General features: G+C 40.5%; 1 protein-coding gene across 2 annotated transcripts in view; it reads left to right on the top strand.

Moving 5' to 3' along the window:
* The first annotated feature begins 3,802 nt into the window (after nt 1-3,802).
* Nucleotides 3,803-27,471, top strand: part of MECP2 (methyl-CpG binding protein 2) — a 91,246-nt gene continuing 67,577 nt past the window's right edge. The window contains exons 1-2 of one of the 2 annotated variants that reach the window (XM_036740387.1): nt 3,803-3,989; nt 10,755-10,878. In XM_036740387.1, coding sequence (XP_036596282.1) covers nt 10,853-10,878 — 26 coding nt within the window. In that variant the 5' untranslated portion in view covers nt 3,803-3,989; nt 10,755-10,852. The remainder of the gene's footprint in view (nt 3,990-10,754; nt 10,879-27,471) is intronic. The other variant, XM_036740386.1, reaches the window with a different exon arrangement.

Raw genomic sequence — 27,471 nt, forward strand, 5'->3', positions numbered from 1 at the left:
GAATGGTGAATACTTTATATATGATTGGAAAAATAAAATACTATTTACTTTAAAAAATTTAAAAAGAAATGATGAGCAGGTTGATTTTAGAAAACATGGAAAGACTTGCATGAAATAATGAAGAGTAAAATGAGCAGAACCAAGACAATGTTGTATACAGTAACAGCAATATTATTTGAAGAAAAACTGTTAAGGACTAAGTAATTCTGAGTATTATAAATACTCGAATCTACTCTAAGGGGCCTATGAAGGAAAATGCTATCCACCTCCTGAGAAAGAACTGATAAATAGAACTATGCATAGTATGGTTTTACATATACATCTGGGTTGAATGGTGTCCTTCTCTAGTGCAGGGTGGGGAGGGAAGGAGACAATTCAGAACTTAAAATGTAACCAAAAAAAAAAAAGTAAAAAATAAGGCAATGTAACATATGAAAAAAAAGAAATAAGTGCAAAGATTGTATGAGTTCAATGATAGTCACTTCCATAAGTCTAATCCCAAATCAATCTGCCCGTTTCTCTGTCTCTCTTTCTGTCTCTCTCTCTCCTCCCCCTCCTCTCTCTGTCTCTGTCTCTCTGTCTCTCCCTCCCTCCAATCTGTTGCCAAAGCCTATTGATTTTACCTCCCTAACATCCATCCCCTTTTCTTCTTTGCCACTTCTACCACCCTGGTACAGACTCTCATCACCTCACCCCGGGACAACTGCAATAGCCAGCTGGTGGGTCTGCCTGCCTTAAGTGCATGTCGGACCATGTCACCCCTCAACAAACTCCAGTGTCTCCCTAGCATCTCCTGGATCCAACAGAAATTCCTCTCTGGCTTATAAAACTCTTCAAACATCCTTTCCTGTCTTCTTTCACCTTTCTCCCCACCATGAATTCTTAGATCCATTGATACAGGAAGCCTTTCTCGATCTCCTTTCATTTTAGCACCTTCTCTTTTGATTATTTCTTTTTTATCCTAGATATGGCTTGTTTGTACATGCTTGTTTGCTTGTCTCCCTCATTAGATTGTGAGCTCCTTGAGCGCAGGGCATCTTTTGCCTTAGTCAGTCATGCAGTCATATTGACTGGATAGTCAATAAACATTTATTAATCGACCACTATGTGCCAGGCCCAGTGGAATGCCAAGGGGATACAAAGAAAGGCAAAAGACAGCCCCTGCCCTCGAGGAGCATACAGCCTAATGAGGGGAGCCTACAAATATAGGTATATTCAAAGAAATAAGGGACCATATTGGTGATTTCATTGGTATATGGCAGTTGTTCTTAAGTGTTATCCAGGAACCCGTAGGGGTCCTGGAGACCTTTTCAGGGGGTCTGCAAGGCCAAAACTCTTTTCATAATAATACTAAGGTGTTTTAATTTCTAACATGATAAATAACAATAGAAATAACCCATATAAACAAAAGCTCTTAAGGAGGATCTTCAATAATTTTTTAAGAGTGTAAAAAGGGCCTGAGAGTAAAATGTTTGAGAACCACCTGGATAGGTAACTCCAGGGTGAGGAAAATCCTTCTACCAATGCAGGTTGGAACTTTCTTTGCAAATAAATTACAGTTTCCTAGAGAACGCTAAGAGGTCACATGACACCCCACCCCTGCCCCCAGTCACATAGACATCATGCATCAGAACAGGGGCTTGAAGCTAGGTGTCTCTGGCTCAGAGGCTTGATCTCCATCCTTTACACAATGTTGCCTCTTGTATATTCAAAATAGATACAAGATACTTTTTTTAAATTACCAAGCATTTATTTTCTCTCCTGCCCCCACCTCACTCCAAATTGGAAAAAAACCAAAAAGAACAACCAAACTGTTGGAACAAATATAGGGTGTCCCCAAAGTCTTAGTGCAGTATCAACAACTTAAAATTTTACTAAGACTCTGGAGGACACCATGTATGCATAGAGGAGCCAAACAAATTCTCACCCTGGTGATATTCACAAATGTCTCTCTCCTTGTTTCTAATATAAGATGCATTTGGTACTGGAGGGATCAGCAGTGACCTCCCTACTCAGTCTGTGGTTAGCTCAGCTGGTCCTGGGGCAAGAGGCACACAGACCACAGCTGGGTCCATACTCAAAGCTTTTCTGATCTGGAAGGAAGAATCTGAGCTCTGCTGGACATAACAATCTCAAAATTGTACTGTTAATATTTCCACTTTTGTTGTTATTCCCTGATGTCCAACTCTCTGTGATCCCATTTGAAGTTTTCTTGGCACAGATACTGGAGTGGTTTGCCATTGCCTTCTCCAGCTCATTTTATGGATGAGAAAACTGAGGCAAACAGGATTAAGTGACATGCTGATGGCCACAAATCTATTAAGTGTTTGAGGCTGGATTTGAACTCAGGTCTTCCTGCCTCCAAGCTATCCACTGTGCCATCTAGCTGCCCCATAATGTTCTCAGTAGTATAGTTATTTAAGTTGGGGGGAAAGCCCAGGTATAGCCTATTTCCTATGGATGTTATCAAAGGTAAATACAGTGTAATTTGGGAAGTCAGGAGACCTGCATTCAAATGCTGCCTGACTAGCTGTGTGACCTGACAAATCACTTAGCCTTTCTCAGCTTGTTTCCCTAGTTGAGATAATACGAGTAAGTAACTCCCAGTGTTGTGAGAATCAAATGAGAAAAAATATGTGGTGCTTTGCAAACCTTAAAGCTCTATAGAAATCTAAGCTATTGTTATTAGGAAATGGAACCTGAACTGAGCCTTGAAAGGAGCCAGGGGTTCCAAGATGGGAAGGTGTGGAAAAAGAGTTCGTGTTTGGGAAACAGCAAGTCGGCCAGTATGGGAATGTCATTGGCAAGCAAATGTGGATTGGTTGTGGAAACCGCATCCTAGAGCAACATGTTATATGATCCATGGCGTAAGGCTGTCCTATCAGCTCACATTTATATAGCACTTACTATGTATGGACCAGGCACTGTGCCCTAGAACAGGCTTTACAATTATCTCATAACAAGCTTGGGAGATGGGTGCTATTGTTATCATCCCCTTTCTACAGATGAGGAAAATGAGGCTAAGTGACTTACCCAAGGTCACACAGCTAAGAAGCATCTGACTCCAGACCCAGTGCTCTATCCACTAGCTGCCCCATTAACATTGGGGTCGAAAAGAGAAGCCTTTGTGCATGCTATCCTGATCCTGTGACCAAAGCCCACTTTCTGCATAAATGCAGTTGATGTGGCCTGATTCTTATGGTCACGTTTATATGGACCTGCAGTAGTGCGAAGTGGGGCTGACGAATGGGAGGGTACCCTGAAGGCATATTCTTGCTCTTGAGGTTGCCTTCCCTAAAGGTACGAATACACTAAATGAATGGGTTCAAAGTGCGTGTTAGACGGGTATACGTGCAAGTACGTGTGTATGTGACCGGTGGACATTAGCCGATTTATAAAAGGGACAAATGGATGATCCTTAGGAGCTTCAGCAGAAATAAACATCAGAGAAGAATGTTAAAAGTGTTAATATTCAAATCCCAACCGCTAGACCACACCAAATGTCCTGCCACGCCCACTTTCCTGAACCGACAGCTAAGAACGCCCAATTGGCGCAGTCCCATTAAATTATCATCATCCAATCAACAGTCAGGAAGGGCTTCCTCTCTCCTCCACCTGGGCAGTAATTGACAGAAACTTCCCCCAATTCATGGAGCTGCTACCAGGACTCCAGCCCCCTTCGCTTACTTCCTAGCCAATCACACACGAGTTTTCGGAATGACGTCTACACTATCCAATCAGAAAGGAGCATGGGTGGAGCCGCCCAGCCCATAGAAAAGGGACCGGATCGTGGTGGGTAAGAGAACTGAGGGAAGCCAGAGGGATAGGGAGGGCGTGGCGTGGCTGAGACGTGGGGCGGCGCGCGCGCTCCCAGGTTGTCGGCGGCGCGCGCGCACCCTCCTCATCAAGAGTCCTGTGGTAAAAGCCGTTCGGAAAATGGCCGCCGCCGCCGCGCTGAGCGGAGGAGGAGGAGGCGAGGAGGACAGACTGTGAGTGGCGCCGCTGTGGCCGCGGGCGGGGGCCCCTCCGCGGAGAGGAGGCAGCACGGGCGGGGGCCGCGGGGTCGGGGAGGCGAGCCGGGCCGGGCTGGTGGATGGCGTCCCTCCTTCCCTCCCCCCTCCCTCGCTCTTGCTCCCCCCTCCTTGGAGCCCGGGGCCCTCCGTCGGTGCCACCCCGCCTCTCGCGGCGGCCGGCCTCCCGGCGCGCGTCCCAGCGCGCGCACGCCCTCCCACCCGCTTGCTTGGCCCCGGCTAGGCGCTCGTGCGCTCCGGCCCGCCGCTGGTGGGCCTCGAGCGCCGTGCCGCGCCGCGCAGTCTTCTGCTCTCGCGCCGTGGCCGCGCGCTCCTGCCTGGCCTGTCTGCCCGCCCCCTCCCTGCCCTGCTCGGACTCGTGCACGCCCGCTGTCGCGCGCTCGCTCCTCCATCCATCCTCCCCTTCCCCCTCCCCTGCCCCCCCATCCCGCCTTCTCTTTCCCCCCACCCCCGTTTTCTCTTATCCCCCTTTTTCCTTCTCCCCATCCCCCTATTTCTTCTCCCCCCCCTCCATTTCTTCTCCCCACCCCCCCATTTCTCCCCCATCTCTCTGACTTTCCCCCTCCCCCCCCCGCCACTTTGGCCCCTCCCCTCCTGCGCCTGCGTAGTAGTCCTACTCCCCGGCGAAAGAGTGCGCCACAGCAGCCCCATCTCCCCCCCCCCTCCCCTTCCCCTCCTCTTGCCTCTTCTGCTGCCCAGTTAACTCCCGTTTTTTTTTTTCATCCCCCACATTTTTGCCAGTCCCCACAGGGCTGTCAGTTCTCCTCCTCCTCCCCTCCCCCGTGGCAGGAAGAGGGAGATGGGAATTACTGCCCACCCCATAGGGAGGAGTGTACATTGTGTCCCCTCTGTCCCACACAGCCTTTTCTAATAGAAGCAGTGCGGGAAGTGTCACCAATTCTGATACTTGCAGGCAAGGGGCCTCTACGGTGAAGAGCCCCACATTGTGCCTCTCCTCATCTTCTTGGGGCATGTCTGAATTTGTGGCTTTTGGAGTATGGTATGCACACCTCACGTCCCTCCTCCACCACCCAAAATCTTCCAGTTACATAAAAGTGATGGGCCGTACTCTGGAGCCCTGAGTTCGGATTGTACATTTGGAGCAAAGTCACAGGCAGGACAATGGATGTCTGGTTTGGTGGTTTCTTGAGTCTGAATGCACTCTCTCTACCTTCAGTTCCTTCAGCTTTGTTTTGTTACTAGTTTAGTTTCGAATGGCTCCCCAAACTGAAACTCATTTCAAATTTCCAAAGTGTAAGTAACAATCAGGACCTTCATATGTGACACTTGGCCCAACTGATTATAAACGTTCAAGTTCTTTGCAAAACCAGGTGACTTTGGCCTGGTTTTAGGTTTCAGTACGAAGTGTACAGCTTTCCACTAAAGACTTAAGGAGAGTGGGAAGAATCTGAAAAGATTTATCTCATCCCAGAGACCATTTATGAAATTAACATACACAGATAGTGTAGGAAAAATAATTGCTCTAAAATGCAAATAAAACCCAAATGAATTTTTTCTTTCACCTAATGTCAACTGCTTTTAGTATTAGGTATGTAGGAGTGTAGATTGTTCACAACAAATGTACATCATTACAAAGGAGACATTCTTGCCTTTTTTTCCATAGGACATGTGCAGGCAGTTATTTTTTTATTTTTATTTTTTTACTAGTGGGGATTGGTTGTGCCGATACATACACACCCCTTGTGACTAGTAGCATGCATGGATGAGACAGCTGGGTTCTGTGAGAACTGGGGGCTATGCCTGCAAAACTAAACTTGCTTTGTCTTAAGCTTACTGATCTAGACTTTCTAACAGAGGAACTTTATAAGATTTATGAATTTAGTTAAGCTATGAAAATGAAACGTAACCTTGCCCCTATGGCTAATTAAATTGAACTTTTATAAGGTAGCTAATACCCTGAGTGGGAACTGTAGGGCTGGCATAGTGTGAAGCTTTCATCTGGATCCCTACATTTTGGTAAATTCAACAAACCAAATTCCTAGTCTTTGAAAATGTGCTAGGACCCAGTAAAAAGACAGCGTGTTTGTTTGTTTGTCCTTCCCCCCCCCCCATCTTAATTCCTAGTCAGGAAAACCTAGTAATTCATACTGTAATGTTTCCATCAGGAGCCTTTTGAAACCTTCAAAACCAAAAAAAAAAAACAAACTAGAAGTAAAAGCGTCACTTTTCTTGTGCTGTCTGTGTTTTGTTTTTTATGGAACCTATCGGTTTAAAAGCTGGAAGAAGAAACCTTAGAGATCAGCTAATGTTATGGATGAGGATGCTGAAAAGGTCAGACACGTAAGGAGTAGAGAGGAGATTTGAACTCGATTTCTCCGACTCCAAATTCAGTGTTCTTTCTACATTACCAAGCCAACAACTAGCCTAACCACTATTTTGCTGTTTTTGATTGGAATCTGTGATTTCATTTCTGTGGGAAATGCCTGGTATGGAAAGGTGGTCTGTAATTCCTAGTCTTAGAGAGTTGCCTGGGCCACTGAGAGGGTAAGTGACTAGCCCAGGGTCACACAGCCTGTATGTGTCAGGGGCAGGGCTTGAACCCAGGACTTCCTTACTGTAGGGCTTGCCTTTTATCCACTAGACCATGCTGCTTATAAGTCATTGTTGTAGATAAATACATACAAATATATCTAAGTGGGTTTTGTTGTACAAGACCCACTTAGATAAGTTAGAGGTATCTCTAACTTATGAAATGGAGCGAGTAGGTCCATGAGCAGCAGCCTCCTTGACAGTCATCTGTTCTTCACACCTCTGGTCCTTTAAATAGAATAAATATAAACCTCATCCAGAGAGGGGTTTCTTTGAAAAGTACATTTAACTGAATCAGTGGTGTGATTAGGCATCAGAGTTCTAAGTGTCCTGATAGCTCATAGAAATGCCACTTCCTGATTTCTTTGCTAGTGTCAGCTTATCACATCTCTGAGATTATAATACAGGTTAATGGAAAAATACAATTTCTTTTTTTCACAGATTTCCTTTGCCCATACTCTAAAGTGAAGTACACCTTTAGTCTCTTGTTTAGAGTTAGTGGGCTTTTGGTAGAAAGTAGCCTCTGCTTTCACCTGCACGCAGCTGGTCAGTTGTAAGGCATGTACATTTTTCTTAAAGCTTTATTACTTTGATAGGGCTCATATTATACAACACCATAAAAGAGAAACATGATTTTGAATAATTCTGTCACATGAAAAGGAAAAACTGCAGGTGGTAAAATAATTTTGTAGCAGACCACTATATCTGTGTTTTGTTAAAGTTTTGTGTACTGTTTCTAATTGGAATGCTTCTCCTGCTAACTTAGCATAAAGTACTGTTAGTCACTCAGGTAGAATTACTTATTCCTCTAGTCGAGTCCACTTTTCAGCTTTGGCATACCTTCTTGCTACTATTTTGATAGTAAACAATGTGTTGTAGGATCTGTTAATCTTTCATGAATATGAGCACTGGTGAAAATCTTGTAACAGACTTAAAACATCTTGTCACACTTTGTGATCAGCCATCATGGTCAGCCCTGAAGAAAAGTGCATGAAATCTTTCAGGTTGTCATTAATTAGTATCTGTTGTGTGCGTACTAGGTTCATAACACAGTCTTTCACAAAAGGTCATTTCCTATGAATTCGAATGTGTCCAAACACACTCTTCTAAAATTAGTTCCCTTGGCCGTGTTTAATCCATATACAGGCCAGCCTTAATGTAGGATTCCACTATCACTTCAATTCAGCAACCATTCAACTAAGCACCTATGTGCAAACTACTCTGCTGTACTCTGTGGGTACAATGACGTATGTATGGAGGGAGGGGAAGATTTGTTTTATTTATACACGCGCACGCACACGCACACAGACACGTACACCCTTGGTTTTATCAATTTTACGTTCTCATCCTGTGTTGTGCCTCTTGTCCTTTGTTTCTTGGAAGTCCATCCCAGGGGGTCCACCCAAGGCTGAGGGCTTTTCCGTACACCTCTTGACTTTGTATGGATACCAGCTGGGCATCTGGCCTATCCATTATCCCTGGTTTGGCCCACCAGCTCTCTGATGGCATGAATAAAAGTAATTATAATACAAGGTAAGATGTGATGGAGCAAAGGAGAGATCTAAAATTTTCAAATGGAAATATGAGAGAAGAGAGAACTTCTATATCTTATTTCATGCAAACTCAGGGGATGAAGATGGCGTCCTAGAGTAAGTGGCATGTGGGCCAACCTTTTAAGGAACAAAAGGATTTTAACTGGTAAAGATGAGGAAAGAATGTCTTCTAGGCACCAGGGGCTGCCCTTCAGAAATGCCCAGAGGCAGGAACAGCAGCTCAAGGTTAGGGAACAGCTAGCAGTCCACTTTGGCTTACAGGATGCCATCTTCCTGCTTTGGAGATAGAGCAGCTGTGACTCTGAAACTGAAGAATCATCGCCTTCATTCTAGTAGCACGCCAGAGCTTTCTGGCAGCCTTGTTGGTTACCAGCTCCCTGTTGTGACATTGTTTGGGGTATCAATGTATCTTTGAAACTCGAACCTCTCTACCCTCCTTCAGCTCATTGTATAGAATTTGTTACAATATTCTGTCTTGCTCCTTCTCTTTTGTATTTTTCAATGGAGCAAATTTTTTCAAAATGGAAGCTTTATTTGCATGAAATTCAGTCAAATCAACAAGTATTTAGTAAATCCCTACTGTGTGCCAGGAACTGTGTTCGGTTCTAGGGATAAAAATACAAAGAATGAAACAATCCCTACTCTTGCAAGGAGCTTACTTTCTAAGGGGGACACAAGAACACACACACATGTGTACATGCATACATACATATATACAGACACAACACAGATATAGTAAATAAATAGGAATATGTTCACATATGTTAAATACAAGATATCAGATGGAGGGCACTAGCAACCAGAAGGTTCTTTATGCAGAAGATGGAACCCAAGCTGCCTCTCAGAGGAGGAGGGGGCCTGGGAGACTCTGTTAGGCAAAGGTAAGGTGGGAGTGCATTTCCAGGATGCTGGATGGCCTTGGCAAAGGCAAAGATGGGAGTTGTGTGTGAGGTGCAAAGGCTGGATCACAAAGTTCAGGAGGAGGGGGCGTAATATCCGGTGAAGCTGGGAGGATAGGTGGGCCTGCTCTTTGCAAGTTTTGTCGCATTCTTGAATGGTACTGTGGTGTGGGGTTGCCAGGAACAGCCCCCTTTCGTGATGACGATTGGGCAGCTGCACCTTTTGGTAATAAGATATTTCTTGAAGGATAGCCTTGTGACTGTTCACACAAAGCATGTAACTTGGACATAATCACATACTTTATCCTTGTAGTTGTTTGCCGTTAAAGTACATGTTTATTTGTGTATATCTACTACTATCTCTGAAGCTGCCAGTGCCTAGGATAATTCAGGGGTCAGTTGTCTTGTTTGCTTTGAAAGCTACAAGTCTTCCGGTAGGTCTGCCTGCAAATCACATTTTTGACAAGTTCTTATTTTTGATTGGTTCATTTTTGGTTGTCGTTTTTGTTTTTAAACTTAAACTGGATTAGATCGAAGACTTTTGGAGCTGGAAAGTACCTTCCTTAGAGATCATCTAGTCTGATCTCAGCTTTACATGTGAAGAAAGATCCAGAGAATTTAACTAATTTGCCAGAGATCATCTAATTAATTTTTGCTTATCCACCAGTTTCATTTTTTTGTTTATCTAATTAACTTTACTGCTTGGATCTCAAAGCACTCTTCGATCTTGAATGTGAGAGATGAAAGCATTCTTTTCTTCCCCTCTATTCTGGGGAAGTGATGGGCTAATGTACATATAATTGTTCCCATGAACAGTTTCCAAAGCACGTTCTGGTCCTGTTTCGGGTAAAGATAAAGGTGCAGCATTTGGGTAATTCAGAGGCCCAAGAGATTAGCTATTTTCCTGGCAGTTTGGGTCATAATAAGGAAATGAGGACGGATATCTTAGTAATATCTAAAAATACAATCATCCAAGCAGCCCTAGACCTCTCTTTTTAGCTGAGCATTTTATTCAAAAGCAGAAGGGAGAGGTAATAATTAACTTGTAGTCTTTTGGTTATTGCAATATAATAGTTTTTAAAGAGGTTTCAAAGTTGTCCCTGGTAGTAAAAGATTAAAATACTTTCGATGATGGCTCTTAATTGCCTAGGTCACCGTGTTTTCACTGTTGCTGGCCGTTATTTTGAGTTCAGTCTTTCTTAGAATGTAAAGCCCTTTCACTTCAAATGATTCTATAGTAGTTGCTTGTGTAAATGCGTTGTATCGTGAAGTCTTCTACGGTTTGGAAAACAAGGCCTGCTTTGTTTCTGGATTTAAAGGATTCCTTGTGGAGTGAAACCTTGATATAGCATGTTGTCTTAAAATATATATTCACTCCCAGAATGTTTCTGTGTGGTTTGTGCCTAGAGGCAGAGGAACATGCCAAAGATTGCTGCTAATGCCCTGTTTTATAGCGTCAGGGCTTTGCCACAGGTAATAAAATGTCTGATATTCTCTTTTTTTTTTTTAACAAGATGGTTATTCTTTTCATTGTAGCAATATACATATACTCTGTGTTTCAAAGACTTGTGGTTTGTATTTAGCTTCCAGTTATGAAGTCACCTTTCCTGGTGTACATAGGATTTTTCTACATTTTTATCTTCAGAATACTCCAAGTAGCCCTGGGGAAGAAGGTCTTGAAGCACATGGGGGCTTTCAACTTACCATTTTCTTTGTTTTAGGCTCCATAAAAACACAGAATCACCAGTTCCTGCTTTGATGTGACATGTGACTCCCCAGAACACATCTTGCTTCTGTAGACCAGCTCCAGCAGGATTCCATGGTAGCTGGGATGTTAGGGCTCAGGTAAGTAACCTTCTTTTTTTTTTTTTTAGTATATGTCATGGTTTGGCCAACTGTTTAAAAAAAAAATGTTGTGCTACACTTGGACAGTATAAAAATACCCCAAAGACTAAAGATATAATAACTGTGCCAAACTGCGCCATATAATAAAAAAAATTTACTTCCCTGAGCCCTGAAAGGTCAGTTTTTGTACGGTTTCTGCCTCATGGTATGTGTTAAGGAGTAAGATTAGAGCAAAAACTGGTGATCTGTAACTTGAGTTCACCTTTCAGCAGGTCAGCTAAGTTTAAAATCACCTATTGATGAATTCTCTGACCACCTGCTACAGTAGCTTAACATGTGTGATAATTTTTCTAAAAGGCCTTCCGTGATTTTTAGTTCATAATTGTGTAGTGTATTTTCGGGGACGGTAACTATCAGTAGTATAGCTTTGTGAATGTTACTTTCTCTAGGTTCTCACCAAGCAGCAGAGGACCTAGCTATGGGGGGGGATGTTCACCACATGACTGCTTAGGTGGCCTGTCTGAGGTGAGAAGCACACACACAGATGGGCATGTTGAGTAGAGTCAGGGAAATAACATAGAATGCCTTTTGAAAAGTTTATGTGGCAGATAAACTGGAAGTTGATGACTTTGGCATCTTTATAAGGATTATGTTTTTTGGGGGTAAATGGTTTCTTAATGATTTCTCCATTGTGTTATTATGCACAGCATCTCCGTTTAAAAAAAATTTAGCGATCATGCCACTTTAAATAATTTAACAAAACATGTAGCAATTGCCCTAAGTTTCTTGGGAATTTGTACACTTGGAGCTCACACACCCAGTATGTTGAGGCACAGAGGATTTGACAGCTTCTTTTCCTCTCTTCATGGTAAGTTTCCCCTGATGTTGCCAGTCCATTGAAGAGATCTTAACACAGACTTGGGACCAAGCAGAACTTTAAGCCCTTTGTTCAGTCTCAAAGGAGTGTTGTTAGGATAAAATGAAATAATCATCCTAAAGGATTAGCACCATGCCTGGCATATAGTGCTATAGAAATGTTAAATGTTGTTGTTCCATCTTCTCCCAAAACCCCACTATACAAGTGCTGTGTTAGAGGACAAAATTTGTGCAAAGGAAAATAGACTATGTGGAAGAAAATGGGTAGCATTTCGCATCTTTCAAGGCCCAGATTTGGCTCTGCTTATGAATCTTATGATTGAAACAGTAATTCACACCATCTATTGCCATGGAATGTGATCTGAGCTTTGTTCAAGGGAACTTTCTCTGTGATTCTCTTTCCTACTCGGGGTAATTGTGTGGCTTATGCTGTTTTGTCTCATAGGCTGGGTCGATGAACTATAAAAGATGGAACAAACAGATTTCCTTAGATAGATTTTTTTGTTTCATGGGTTTTTTTTAATTATTTTAAAACAATAGGTAATGCTGGTATTTTCAGGGTTTGCCCCAAAGATTTTAGGAAACAGTAGAAAAGTTCCCTAAACATGTATTGTGAATGGGAACGCTTATAAGCCCCAGCTTCAAAGAACTTGTATTTTTTAGATGTTACTATTACTGATGAGAAAATATTCTAAGGGTAGAAAACAATTACCTACCTCTAGTAAATAAGTACATAACTTCTAGAAAATTGTAAACTGCTTTTAGAAATAATTTATGGAATTTAGAAATAATTTAGAAAAACCTAAATTATCTTACCCTTGCTCCAGTAATAACTAAAATGGCATTTTCAAATCCTAACTGGAGAGAGTAAAGGTAGTTTCTATTTAGCCACTTGTAAACTTAAAAAACAAAGGAAAAGGGAACGTGTTACATGTATACATTTTTTTTTAGATTTCCATACCTTTAAAATATGGTCATTTCTTTTGTTTCTGTAGTTAACTGCAGCTGGAAAGTGGGTTGAGTTTTTTATTTTTATAGTTAAGGGTCCTGTCTGTTAGTCTTCTAATATCATTGTCAATTGACAAATACTTTCTGAATGCTTATCCCCATATGCCTGAAGTGTTAGTGATTTTAAACCTGTTCCCTTAAGGTGTTTTTATTCTGATTTACTTTAAACTTAAAAAAAAATTCTCATTTTATGATTGCTTTTTTAATGTTTATGATCTTTAAGGGAATTTTTTTTTCTAGTCTCGACAACAAAAAGGTTGATGGTGCTGCAGTGATAATTCTGCTGACTGACTGCAGTGTGTGTTTTGAGTGGCCCAATAAAATATCAGTGATATTGCATGAAGGCCGTATGAATTTTGTGTCAACTATGTAAGATAAGAATTTTTCTGTTTGACACAACTTAGATCTTTGGAAATGAGGTTAACACAAGCTGCTGAGGAATCTTTTAGTTCTTTACCAGTGCCCTTTTCTCCATAAATTTTGCAAGTACAAACTGGTTCTTGTGTCAAACCCAAATAGAAACTTTGTTGTTGTTGAGGCATGGTTTTATGTTCAGCATTCCTTTATTGTTACAGAACAGTTTAGTAATGATAGATGGAGGGATTTCCTTTTGCACTGTTTTTGAGGGTTCTCTTAAGCATGTGGTGTGGGAACTGTGTCTCTTGAGTTTCATTTTGAATCAAGAGATACACTGACCTTTTTTTTAAAATGAAGACAGTTCTTTGGCAAGTAAAACTTGGGGAATTGAACCAAATTCATGTATCAGCATCATAGAATTGCCTAATGAAAACCCATCCTGATATATCACCCCAATTCTGATTTAACAAGAAAAAAAGCTTCCTCTGAGGCAGAAGGAAAGTGAATTGTCCTCACTCCTTCCCTTCCCTGCCCACCCCCAGCCTCTTTAATTGCAGAAAATCCTGCAGTATAGGATAATCCCATAGATTTATGACTGCAATAGCCTTCACCTGATGTGCGGAGCTACTGCTGTTTATCCAGCATAAACAAATCCTTTTTTCAGCAATTTACACTGGAAAAACCCTCTTCCCATCCAAAGTGCTCTAAGCATTGTTTTTTCTTATGTTCCAAACCTCTTCCACCCTATTTCCTAGTGCTTGCTAGAATCACAGGAAAATTTTTTGGTTGAAGTTGTTATCACAGTAATACTTAACATCTTCATTTTCAGAGTACTCTTAACACTAGTCTATGCACAATAACACTGAATTATTTTTTGACTGGCAAGGTAAATTTAATACATATCCATTTAATATATGATTTGAATTACAGAAAATCAGACATAAAAATTGAAAGATATTTTGTTGAATTTATACACATTGGACATATTTAGAAGAGAATAATTAGATCTTTGCGTTCACAAAAAATTTTCTCCCACAAAATTTTTTTTTAACACTAAGTAGTTATTGTGGTAGACATATAGACAGGGTAACCAAATGATTACCCTTGGATTTGCAAGCGAGCCTCCACAGGGTGCATGTTCCTTTCTAGGCTTCGGCCTGAGCCATCTGATTATGCCACTTGGGAGACCTTATTTCCTTCTCTCTGCTTGGTATTGCCACTGAAAGAACAGCTAGAACATTTTGGTTTAGGGGAACTGTACTTTGGTATCTAAGTGAAATTTAATTTTTGATGATTTTAAAACCTCAATTTCAGTTGGAGGTTTTTGTGGTGCCTAAGCCTTGACAGTTGCGTTGGTGAATTGTTTTTAAGTAATTATTTCACATATTTAGTTGCTAATTTCCAAATTTAGATCTCCATGCTTGTTTTTAATATGTGTTTTCTAAATGGTAGAAGGAATTGGTCCACGTTAAAGCCTAATGCCTATAGTATTTTCACTGTTTCGGGTTATAAAACTTGGCAAAAGGTATAAATATCTATGAGTGTGACAGTTTGCCTTTGACTCGCAGTAACTGTGGAATAACAACAAACAGAAATGATTGTACTAAGCCTGTGATAACAGCTCTTGTAGCTCAATGTCGTTCTGAGGTAGTCACCATAACAATTCCTCAGCAGTCTGAAAAGGTTGGGAGGCCTTTTCAAGTGGTCTGTGTGACCCTATAAGGGAATAGCTGGCTAAGCTAAAGCATAGTGTTAAATCTCAGTCACCTGAATGAGTTCTCACCTCTTTCCACCAAAAGTGTGGTAAAGACTTGTTTACAAGCTTATGCCATTGTCTCAGTATCTCAGTTTCTAGAAACAGCTTGCCTCTCAGCCCATTTTAAGATGTATGCAATCCAGATCCAATTTTGCCATTCTTAATACTAGCTTTATGCTTCATTTCTTATGAAAATTATATTATTTTGGGATCTGTTATACACACAAAAAAATAAACCATTTCAAATTAGGTTATATTCTGAAAAGCAACTTTGTGAGAATCTATTTTTTTTTTTGCATGGCATCCAAATCCTAATGCTTTGTCTTAAGTCAAAGGATGCTTTTTTTATAATGGCTGGCGCCACCAACTCCACCCAGAACCCGAAAATGCCACTCTAATCCTTTTGTCTCTTTCATTATCTCCAAAAGTAAAGGTTCTGCACAGAGAACTTGGCTTATGATGCTGTTTATGATGCTCAGAGTAGAATGTAGTGCCTTGTGCTGTAGTTGTAGCAGTTCCTTCCTGCTTGCAGAGACCAGTGAAGTGCAGTGTGACGCAGAAGAAAGTGCAGGGAGGGCAGGTCTGGGCTGCCTCCATTGGAGCCAATTACTTTGGGGGGCACTCACAGTTGCAGTCAGAAAACAGGAGAACACATCTCTATGAAAGTAGTCTGAACAGCAGCCCCATAATTCAGCATCTTTCTGAGTGTCTCTTCCTGGATTCCAACCTCATCCTCTGGCACTTACTGAGTCCATGACTAGGGGCGAGTCCCTTAATTTTTGTGACCTTCAGGCAACTCTTCTTCCATACTGCATGGTCACTGATCCTTGACCTCTCCCTCCTTGTTGTCCAGTCTGGCCATATTATTGCAGAGCTCCTCACTGTAAAAACTTTTGGAATAAAAAATGTCAAGTAACATTGCATGGTAGCACTTGTGGTGTGGTCTGTTGTGTGTTTGCATAAAAACACATATTCTGCCGACAGGTGCGCAATAGAGAATCTCTTTCTTTGGGTTTTGTGGTTTCTCAGCCATCTCTAAGGCTTGGGGCAGAAACCACAGGGCTTGAATACTTTGAAGTAATCCAAATGGTGCAACAGTGAGCATGATAGAGGTTGAGTTAAGGGGGCCAAGCTTCTCCAGTTCTGCTTTGATCTCTCTCTCTCTCTCTCTCTCTCTCTCTCGTCTTTGTGTCCTCAGGACCCAGCACAGTGCTTGGTACATATTAGGGGCTTAATAAATACCCATCGAATTCATGTTTATACCCTGACGGTCTCTTAGAGCTTTTTGTGTGTGTGGTTAAATCAGGTTTTAGAAACTTTTATCGTTTATCATGTCATACCTTCCCTACTATATGGAACATGCTTTTCCTTTCTCTGGCTGATTAATTTATACAAGTTTCAGCAGTTTGAACTAAATTTTGTTTTCTTTTTGGCATCTGCCTTGAGAGGAGGAGTGCTATGTAATAGCTCTGTATGTTTGCAAAAGTTGCATTGTTGATAAGAAATTAATTTGGAACTTAAAGCTGTGAAGCTGTAAGATCCCAATGGGTCTGTTTGACCTCTGACCTTCTGGGACACTCTTGTTATCTACTGGATTCATTTGTAGCAACCCTTTCACTTTTTTAGTCCCTGAAATGAGAGGGAGGGAGTCAGAATTTTTTTGTGTTTTCATTTTTCAGCAACTTGGATTATAGTGGTCACAGTAACTTAAAATAGTGAGCTCTATTGGACCAGAATGTGAAGGTATAACCTAAGAAAATGTTATATTACTTTATTTGAATTTCTTCCCTGCTTGAGACAGCCATTTAACAAATGCAGTAAGCAAAATACTAAATGAATTTTTTATAGTTGATATGATCAATATTGTAGACACCATTATAACATGATTCAAAATTAACACCCAAAATTAAAATATCTGATTTCTATCTTCTTTATAACTTGATGTTAATTGAGAAGAACTGATTTCTTATTCAGAAAGATCTTGAGACAGGGTTTGACAAAGTTCCTTCAAACCTGGGATCTAAACCCCAGATATTGGAGCCGGATGAATTTTTTCGCCTTTTAGGTAAAAAAGAACAAAAGGAGGTAGAGAGGAGAAAAGGAAGCATGTTACCACAGGATGTTTATTTCCAGTTTCAGATAGAATCACAAATTAGCACCACCCAGGGCTACAGAGGCCAAAGGATTAAATTTCAACAGTTATTTATTGACTGCCTATTATGTGAATGGAAGAACAAAGATGAAAAACAACATAGCCTTCCCTTGAAGGAGCTTATACACAGCAACACACAAATGGTTTACAAAGTAAGGGGCAAAGGAAAAGAGCTAAACAATGTCTTCTAGAAAAATGTGAGAAAGAAGGAACCCATTCAGCTAGGAGACATCAGGGAAGGCTTCCTTGAGGAGGTGGTCACTGAGCAGAGCCCTGAATGAAGAACTTTTCAACAGATGAGGGGAGCACATCCCAGGCTTGTGGTAATGCATGCAGTTTGAACAGACAAGTTGTCCCCTTTGTCTAGAACATAATATACAGAAAGGAGAATAATGTGGAATGAGACTAGAAAGACACAGAGAGGATGGAGAGGGAGTGTGGTATAGAGGAAGGAGCAAGAGACTTGAATTCAAAAGAACTTGGGTCTGTGCCTAGGCAAGCCATTTCCCTTCCCTAGGCTTCATTTGTCTCACTTGTTGAAGGAAGGAGTCAGAAGAGATAATAACGTTAGGCTCATCCAGCTCTGACATTGAGGATCAGAGAGGAGGCAGAGAGGAGCTGAGCTACATGCTGGCCAGCCCCATTCTGTCCCCAAATCAGTTCCTTTTCCCTACCCTTCTCTCATGTGTGGGTAGGGAGCTGAACCTGAGTTGGAACAGCGATGGCGGTAACTTAAAAGCCCAGAGCTCTCGAGTGAGTCCCAAGTGCCACCAACACTGAATGGTATTTGTTGTTTGCTCTCACTATGATAGTAAACTACACAGGTAGTTTCAAGCAAGATTGCCCTGAAACTAGGTGCTGTGATGAAACTGTTAAGGGACATGGAGACCTTCAAGTGGCCTCTCATTGCTTCTAGGCAAGCCTTCTGCACCTTCCTGTTTAACTCAGTCTCCTACTCTCCACAATGGCTCTTCCATGGCTCCCCCTCCCCCCACCTGCTCAGCTGAGAACCTTTTCTCAATCCTCATGCTCCTTGACCTTTCTGCGGCCTTTGACATTGTTGATCACCCTCTCCTCCTTGATACTGTCTTCTCTCTAGGTTTTCAGGTCACCACTCTCTCCTGGTTCTCCTACCTAACTGACCCTTACTTCTCTCTTTCCCTTGCTGGATCTTCTTCCAGACCACTCCCTCTAATCATAGATGTCCCTCAGGATTCTGAACTGGGCCCTCTTCTCTTCATTTCATCTTTCACCTGCCACACTTCTCTTTCTATTCTTGGTGATCTCATCAGCTCCCATGGATTTAATTGTCCTCTCTGCTGATGATGCTCAAATCTTCCTTTCCTGCCCTAACCTCTCTGCTGACCTCCAATCTTGTATCTCCAACTGCCTTTCACATATCTCTAACTTGATGTCCAGTAAACTTCTTAAATTCAACATATCCAATGTAGAACTTACTATCATTTCCCCTAAACTCTTTCCTCCTTCCTACCTTCCCTGCTACTGTGTGTATATGTATTCAGTCTTCAGTCCTGTAATACTGGCCTCCTTGCTGTTCCATGAACAAGACTGTCTTTTGTCCGTGGGCTTTTTTTTGGCTGTTCCCCATACCTGGAATGCTCTCCTTCATCTCTGCCTCCTGGCTTCCCTGGCTTCCTTTAAGTGCCAGTTAAAATCCCATCTTTTATAGGATGCCCTTCCTTACTTCTAGTGCCTTTTCCTCTCTTAATTATTTCCTAGTTGTCCTATATGTAGCTTGTTTGTACATACTGGTTTGCTTGTTGTTAGATTGTGTTAGATTGTGAACTCCTTAAGGTCAGGGACTGTCTTTTGCCTCTTTGTATCCCCAGGGCTTAGCACAGTACTTGACTCATAGTTGACAATAAATGCTCATTGACTGACTGCCTGTCTTGCTGAGTCCTTATCTTGAGACTTATTATTTTAAAAAGTTCTGGTTAGCCTGTTAGACTTGAAGACTTAAAACACCATCTGCCATAGCTAGACCTTCACCTGACACATCAGTTTCAGGATTAGTCTTTCTACCACAGGAGAGTAAAACGGCTGTGATCTGTGGAGATAAATATTGTCTTGTACTTGTTAGTACCAGCGTTCACATTTGTCTAGTGCTGGAAGTTTTACAGCATGCTTTCTTCCCACCCCAACCCCCTTTGTGAGGTAGGTATCGCAAGTAGTAGTATCACCATGTTCCAGATTTATTGTTAATTATTTCTGCCTATGGTAAGCAGAGTGAGTCAAACAAACCCAATTTTGTGAGTGTCTTACAAATCCAGCTGCAATTTTATCATGATTATTATTATTATTATAGACTTTTCATGATTAATTGCTAAAGTAAATGAAACTATCTTTCTAAGGTTGAGGAATAATTGCTCCCTGTTCCTCTGTCTATATCCATAGTAAAGGATTTAAAGTAGGGAAATGAATATTTGAGATATCTCAGATCATCCACATGTGATTTAGTTATGTCTCTGAGAATGTAAAAGAGTAGATGATCATCTATGTCATTGACCTCGAAGTTGTCATTTTCTAGGAAGTTTCAACAGAAAAAGCCAGAGTTAGCTTTACCTATTGGTTTTTAATGTTTGATGGGAGACATTATGGAGACTTTTAAACCTTGCTTTTCCCTGAATTATGTCTGTTTTGTAACTAAAGAGAGTTTTACTTCCTGAAAGTGTCAACAGGAAGCTTTCATCAGTTTTAAACTTGCTTAATTTCTTCTACGCACTAAGTATCTAAGAAGTAGAGAAAAGTAGCACATGAATCTTGGGAGGAAAAAAACAACTAAGTTTAGGAAGAATCCTGCAGCCAGTGAGCTCTTGTCAAAAATTTTTCCAATTGTTTTATTGCATATTTAGGAGCTGGGTTAGGGTTAATCATAAGCTGGAGAGAAATTAAAGTTTATTTCCAGCTGTTGTGAAGTAGTTTATTTAAGGTAGACTCTGTTTCATAAGAAGCCGTGACAGCTATGGGGTTATTATCAAGGCAACCTGGGGTTCACGTCCTGCCTCTGACACATTCTAGGTGGTTGCTCATGGACAAATCACTTAACCTCCAAGTGCTCCTGGAACTCTGGAAAACTCTTAAGTTACAGACAAAATAGCATCTGTCTCACAAGGTTGTTGTGAAGATCAGATGGGATAGTATACGTAAAGCCCTTTGTAAACCATAAAGTTCTATTTAAATGTTAGTGATCCTTATTATTCGTGTCTGTATCAGTGGAGGGAGTTTTCTACATCAGGAGTTCTGTACACCCCCAATAAAACCGTAAGTCTACACTCCCCTCTCTCCCCCCGAAATGAGTTTTAGACTGCATACCCCCAAACACCCTTGGCCTCTGCTTTTACATAGGCCAGGTTTAAGGAAGACTATAGTACTAAAGACAGAATCACAGGCTCCAGGCTCTGCCGTGAGAGGACTGAGGCACCTGACCTTTATGTGACAGAGGCTTAGAGGTACAAAGGGGCTTAGGGGCTTTATTCTTATCATGATTTGTTTCCAGTGCGTGTTCCAGAAGCTCATTATTGAGTTGTGGAATTACTGTCTAAAGCAGCATTTCAGCTTTGCTTGTTGGACCTTTTTCAGGGAGATTGGATGGGGATGACTGGCTTCAGTGTCCAGGACTATCAGACTTTCAGGCTGATAACTAATGTGCGTCTGAATCGCTTGGATGTAGGATTCTTTTAGGAGAGAGCACCAGATTTGGAAAAAAAAACAAAAAACTGTATTTCTTCTCCCCTCTATAGTTCTCTCTTATTTAAACATGGCATGGCAATTCTCAGGTCAAGATAATTGTGATTACTACTTAACATGGTTTTCTCTTCATTTAATATTTAACAAGAAAATTGAAAACTGCAGGAGATGATAGTGGAACTAGACCAAATAAATGTTGAGTGGCAGTGTCTTCCTTCTATATTCATGATAATGTACACTCTTTAATGTCACTATCATCATAGAGAGAAAGTCCTACAACTTCTGATGTGCTCCTGCTTTTTCCTCACTGTAACTCCATCTTATGTTGGTCTTCATTTTGCCATAGGGGGGTTATAAAACTGCCCTCCTGAGAAGTTATCGTACTAACATTTCTCTTTCTAAAAATTGATTTATTTCTGACTGGCCATAAACTTTGTTACTGGGAAAGAAAAGTTGATCTTAGTTAGGAACTTAACTTTCTGAGAAAACAGTGTATTAAAGGAAACTTCCAAAATGAAATTATTTGTCCTTAAACTTATAGGTAAGCAAGTTTTTCCAAGTGGATAAAACTAAAACCAAGTGGGATCCTTTTGAAGATTAAATCTGGAATGTGATAGGCCTTGCAACAGTTTCTTAACTTGTATTTCCTCTCTGAGTGTTTTTTGGTTTTTTGGTTTTTGGTTGTTTTTTTTTTTGGTGTACACATACTGTGTTTTGCTAGATCTTGACGAATTTTTGTTTGGGGTTCACTTCATGCTGTTTAAGTATTGTGTTTAGTTGCTTCTGCAAGCTTTCTAAGCAACTAGAGTTGGAAGGAAGAATTTCTTGGTAGAACCCCATAGAAACCTGAATAGTCTGTTATTAATTAAATAAGAGGATATTAAGAGAGGAGTTTTCAGAAATACCCAACGTTGTTTTTTCCAACCAGTGAATGAGGCTCCTTCAATAAGGCTGTTGTAATGAGTGCTTGCAGCAGGGGCTCTAGCTTTTGATTCACACTGAGCCTGAAAGGATCAACTTTCTCATTAGAAAACTCTAGAGATGACAGAGTGCCAAAGTTAGTCTAAAGTTTATGTTTTGGGGGGTGAGGTAGAGTGGAGGTAGGCAAAGAAAAAGGGGTTAATTAATAAGGGCAAAACATAAAAAGTGAAAGCTGGCCAGCTCACAGCACCACTGGGGGCTAAATCAAATGCTGTTTTCATTAGAATGAAAACATTATTAACCAAAACGAGCTAAGAAATGTGAGGATTTCCATTAGGGATTGTGAGGTGCTGAGTCCTCTGGCTTCTCACCTGCTGGCTTATTTTGTGGATTTTCTTTTTTCTTTTAAATTTAAGACCCTAAACAGATGCTTCTTAGTCACTTTCAGAAGCTCAATATGTTTAGTAGAACTGACTTTCTATTTCAGAGATAATCTTTGAGTTTGCAAATACTTGTCTATCCTCTCCTAACCATCAAGTATCTATTTTGCCTCTGTTCCGTGCCAGGCACTGCTTGATTATAATGGGGCAGAAATTTTCCATGTTTGATGCCAGGTATCCCCGATTTTGGATGATTCCTTCCCCAACCCCTTAGCTTTTTGGTGTCGGTGAATGAAAATGCATTTATTGAGTGGTTACTATGTGCAAAGCACTGAGGATTCAGTAGAAGAGCAAGGCAGACCCTGCTCTCAAGGAGTTCACATTCTAGTGAAATAAATAGACCAGAGGTATCAAACAGGCTAGTGCTAAACAGATTAAAATGTAATTGGGAAACATTTAACAAAAGAAATAATAAAGCAATCAATAGTGATAATTTGTGGTTTTCCAAGTCAAGATGAGGCCCACAGGGATTCTCTTTCTGTTTGAGTTTGATACCACTGGGGTAGCCAGAACATCTAAGAGTCTTCAGCTACAAGTCAGATGGAAATTTATCATAGTCCTTAGAGCACAGTGGCAAAGCAGATGGTAATGCATGTTCTTTAATGTTATTTCTGCTGATAAAATCAGATCCATTTCTCATGTTGAACCATTTGGCCTGAATGGTGAAAACTTTCTTTTCCTGGTCTCTAGTTGCTGTGTCTGCTTAGGGTGCAGAACTGCAGCCCCTAGAGAAGAGTGGCCAGGTGGCGTCTCCATTGGAGTGGTCAAAAGAACCTGTTCATATTAGAGTTCCAAACTTCGCATGGCTTATCAGGGCCTTTGACTAGGTTTGAAATGGAGGAGGGAGGAAGGACTGTTCACATAATTTCAGAGTTTTTTAGACTTGAAGTTTAGGCTTGAAGGGTGGCCTGGGTGCAACTTTTGAAATAGGTAAATGGCACCAGATCATGATTTTAAGATCTCTGCCCAAATGGATTTCTTTCAGATAAATTACTAAAATGATTAGTTTAAAATGAATTGCTGAGACTGTAAGCATAAGTAAAAGACCACAGTGAGAACCTAACCAATTCATTCTCCATTCTTTCTATTACTGCATGCAGATTAGTAGTGTTTTAGTATAGTCATTTTCTTAAGGACCTTTTCATTTCTTGACCCCAAATTATATAACATTTACTTAGGTATTATGATGGTTGCTATGTTTAATTACCTACTGGTATCGATTTTAGAGCTTCAAAAATCTCACCAGCAAATAGAAAAAAGTCTGAGTGACTTATTTCTGCTTTAGTATCTTTGGCAAGATAAGATTATCTTTTAGAAAAGGAATATATTAGAATTGCATAGACTTGGGTGCTTTTTAACCGTTAAAAGTCATGCTTAATTTTTTTTTGCCATTGCCAGAGAGTGAGGTATTTTCACATCTGTGAGTTTTCCAAATGAGTCTCCCCATTTAGTACATTGGCTTTAGTTATCTGGAAGTTGTTGGGAAGTAGTGTGGTGCAGTGGGAAGAATGCTGGTTTTGGAGTCGAAGGACCTGAGTTCAAATTCTGACCATTTTCCCTTTCTGGTCCTCAGTTTTCCCCACTTTAAAGTGAAGAGACTTGGACTTAAATGATCTCTAAGGTCCCCAGACTAATGAACTTTGTGAGTTCTTATATATGCTTTTTATAGTTTTTTTCTGGCTCCTCCCTCAGTGTTAGCCATCATTTCTTGCTGCTGTTGATATGCCTGTCTCTAGTTGCACCCTACGGGGTAGGGAAGTGGCGGGGGGAGTGCAATAGATAGGGCGCTGAACCTGAAGTCAGGGAGTTCAAATCTAGCTTCAGGATACACGTTAGCTGTGTGACCCCAGGCAAGTCACTTAAACTCTTAGTTTCTTCCCCATTTGTAAAATGAGGATCATAATAGCAGCTCCCTCCAAGGGTTGTTGTGAGGATTAAATGAAATCGTATTTGTGAAACACTTAGCACAGTGCCTGGAAGGTGTTGTTGTTCAGTCATTTCAGTTGTGTCCAACTCCTCATGGTCCCATTTGGAGTTTACTTGGCAGAGCTACTGGAGTAGTTTGCCATTTCCTTCTCTAGCTCATTTTACAGATGCAGAACTGAGGCAGACAGAATTAAGTGACTTGTCCAGGGTCACATGTCTAGGAAGTGTCTGAGGCCAGGATTAGAACTCAGGAAGAGGAATCTTCCTGACTCCAGGTCCGGTGTTCTATCCACTATACTGCCTAACTGCCCCTCCTGGGACATAGTAGGCGCTTAATAAATGCTTGTTCTCTTCCTTCTAGATTTGCTTTCTAATCTGTGAGATGGGACACCAGATAATTCAAGTTTATTTGAATTGTGTCAGAGCCCACACAGCCTCAGAAGGGCTGTCCTATGAGTCAAGTTTACTGTAAAGCTTATTTCGTGGACCTTGTGGCATTGATTGTGGTTGCTCAGTGGCCTTTTTTGCTTCCTTTTGAGTTTTTGAATGGGTCCCAAGGAGGTTAATTTGTCTAGTGAGTAGATGTATTAGGATTTAGAGACAGTTTTCTTACTCAGGTGCTGAAATATAGACCTACTATAGCTCTTGCTATGTATTTAAAAAGAAATCCCATCTTGTTTGTGCCTAGATTATATCTGCACATAATTAACCACGTAGATTATGTCTGAGCACCACTCTGTCATTTTGGTAATTGAGCATAGTCCAACAGTTGGTGTTGGAATTAACAGAGGAGAACTGTTTCTACATTCCTGTCTATGTTAAGTAGGATACATGTCATACTAACTTAGTTGATAAAAATAGCATTTATTCTGTATGGTAAACACATGGAGCAGGTAGGGATTTTGTCAAGTTGTTACTGAAGTCGTACATTCCTTGCCAACAGCAAGCCTTTCCAATCTACTTTTGGATAATGGACACAATAGTCTTTTGGTGCCCATAAATTAAAAACCTGGAATCTTACTTCAGCCTCCACTTGCTGTGATGTAGAATAAAATGATCTGTGCTGTTAGATCTGCTGGCAATTTGTGAACAAGGTGTTTTCTGTACAGTGGAGGAGACAGAGAATTGTTCCCATTTTAAAATCACATTTTTAGTAACCTAAAACAGAAATACAGATTTTCTTATTCAGAGGTTGTATTTGAAGTCCATGTTTAAAATGGTTTGGGCATCTTCTAAGCTAATGATTTCCGACTTTTATGTGTCATTGCCCTCTACTTTTCATAAGACAATCTATATAAATAATTTTAGATCCTATTCAAGTCAAATTAAGTATTTATTAAATTGTTATAACACTGAAATCTTGAACATACATACTTTAATTGTTAATAATGTGTAGTTATTTGGTGGTCCTTTATAATTTTCACATTTATAAATTGTAAAAATAATATTTTTGTAATAGTTGGAGTTTATTAGAGCAAAATTTCTTTAACCTTGGTGTCGTTGATGGTGTTGCTACTTGCAAGTCTTTCCACCACCAATCTAGATGATACTTTGTCTTTAGAACATCTACAGCAGAAAACCTTGTTTGACACCAAAAAAAAAACCAAAAAACAAAAAAAACAACTTAGCAAGTTTTTCACAGTCACATGCTTATTTCAGTGTCACAGGGTGAGTCTATTCAGTGTTCTTCTTCAGCTGGAGTAAGACCAAGTAAAATGCAGTGTGTCTGTCCGTGGCAAATGAATGGGCTCTTAGTTCATCTTTTAAACTATCTAAGTCTTTAAAATAAAATTAGAGTTGTTCCTGTAGGCTGCTGGTCAGTTGATTAAACAGGGCTGGCTTCATTTGGCTTTCATTTGTAGAGCCGGTGTTTTTAAAATTGGGAAATGTCAAAAACACTTTGAAAATGTATCCTTGATAGTTGGGACTTGGTCATAAATGTGGTCACTTTGTCTTTTTGGATCAGGGTTTGCAGACCTTGCAATGCTTTATTTAGTAAACTTAGTTTTTCAAAAATATGCACCAGATACTCAAATCTCAAGAAGAAATTTTTGTTACATAATGAACTTGCCTTCCTCTTTATTACCACTAAGGAAAATGACGCATACACCCACAACAAAAAAGCCAAGCCAGCCATATTTCTCAATGATAGAAGCGTCCTGTGCTCCGCCCCATCTCATCATGCAACTTTTCAAAGAACCTTTCTTTTAATAGACTGTTTTTCATAGAGTTGTTTACTCTTGTAACAACGTGAAAACTACCTAGCTTCTCACTCTAGTATTTCAGTAGAAGTGATCATCTGTGAAGCGTGCAGTGTATACTCATTGCATGAAGGGCCATCCACATTCTTAACCAGTGCTTAGAGATCAGCAGTCAGTCCTAACAGTGGTTGAGTGCTGTCACCACAGACTCCAATATAATTCTTTGACATTATATCATTTTCATGAAAAGTCATCAATTATATTGAAATTTTCTCTTAATATGGTATTTCCATTCACGGGTTTGCGCAGTAACAAATTCCCCAACAGCAGTTTCAACAACCTATCATACATATGTAATCAAACAAGCATCTTAAACTCCATCTGTTACTTCATCTGATTGCAGTATGAGATAGGAGGATTTTTGTTTCTCATTTAATTGATTGCAGAAATCCTGAGCTATATAGGTGCTTCTCTTTATTACGCTCCACCATATTACCTGTAAATGAAACCATGCCAAGCTGCTTTGCACAGAATCTGCCAGGCACTATCAGACACATCCGGAGCACCAACATTTCTCTTGTGGAATGAGTTGTTTTACACTGAGAAATTCAGTAACAGTTTTTTATGATGTAAGCAATCCTTTATAGATCAGTCATGATTTTTTTTTTAAAGTTTGTTTTGACTTAGTAAAAGGATCATCAGCATAACAATAGATAACATTAATATAGTGCTTTAGGGTTTGCAAAGCACTTAAAAATTATCTCATTTGATCTTCACAACCACCCTGGGAGGTAGGTGCTGTTATTATCCCCATTTGACAGCTGAGGAAGACAGAGATTAAGTGACTTGCCCAGGGTCACCCAGCTAGTAAGTGTCTGAGGCAGGATTTGAACTCTGGTCTTTTCTGACTCCACACCTGGCCCTCTATTAAGCCAGATAGCTACCTCTAAAAGCATCTAGTTTTCCCTGGGAAAATTGTCTTGCCAGCCCATTCTGTACTTAGACTTTCAAGTTGTACATAGCTTCATGCCAGTCACAATTAAAAAACAGTCACTTAAAAGAAATACGGTCATCTTCGAAGCCTCTTCATCATTAATAGTACTTGTGAACTTCAATGATAAATATAGTAAATAGCATTTTCTGGATTAGGGCTTTTATTTCATATTTCTATACTTGTACTACTTTAACTCTCATCTTTGCTTGTACTAGTTCTACCTGCATCAGTGAATTTTCTCTTTAAGCTGGTTA

This window comes from Trichosurus vulpecula, assembly GCF_011100635.1.
Source record: "Trichosurus vulpecula isolate mTriVul1 chromosome X unlocalized genomic scaffold, mTriVul1.pri SUPER_X_unloc_1, whole genome shotgun sequence".
Lineage (NCBI taxonomy): Eukaryota > Metazoa > Chordata > Mammalia > Diprotodontia > Phalangeridae > Trichosurus > Trichosurus vulpecula.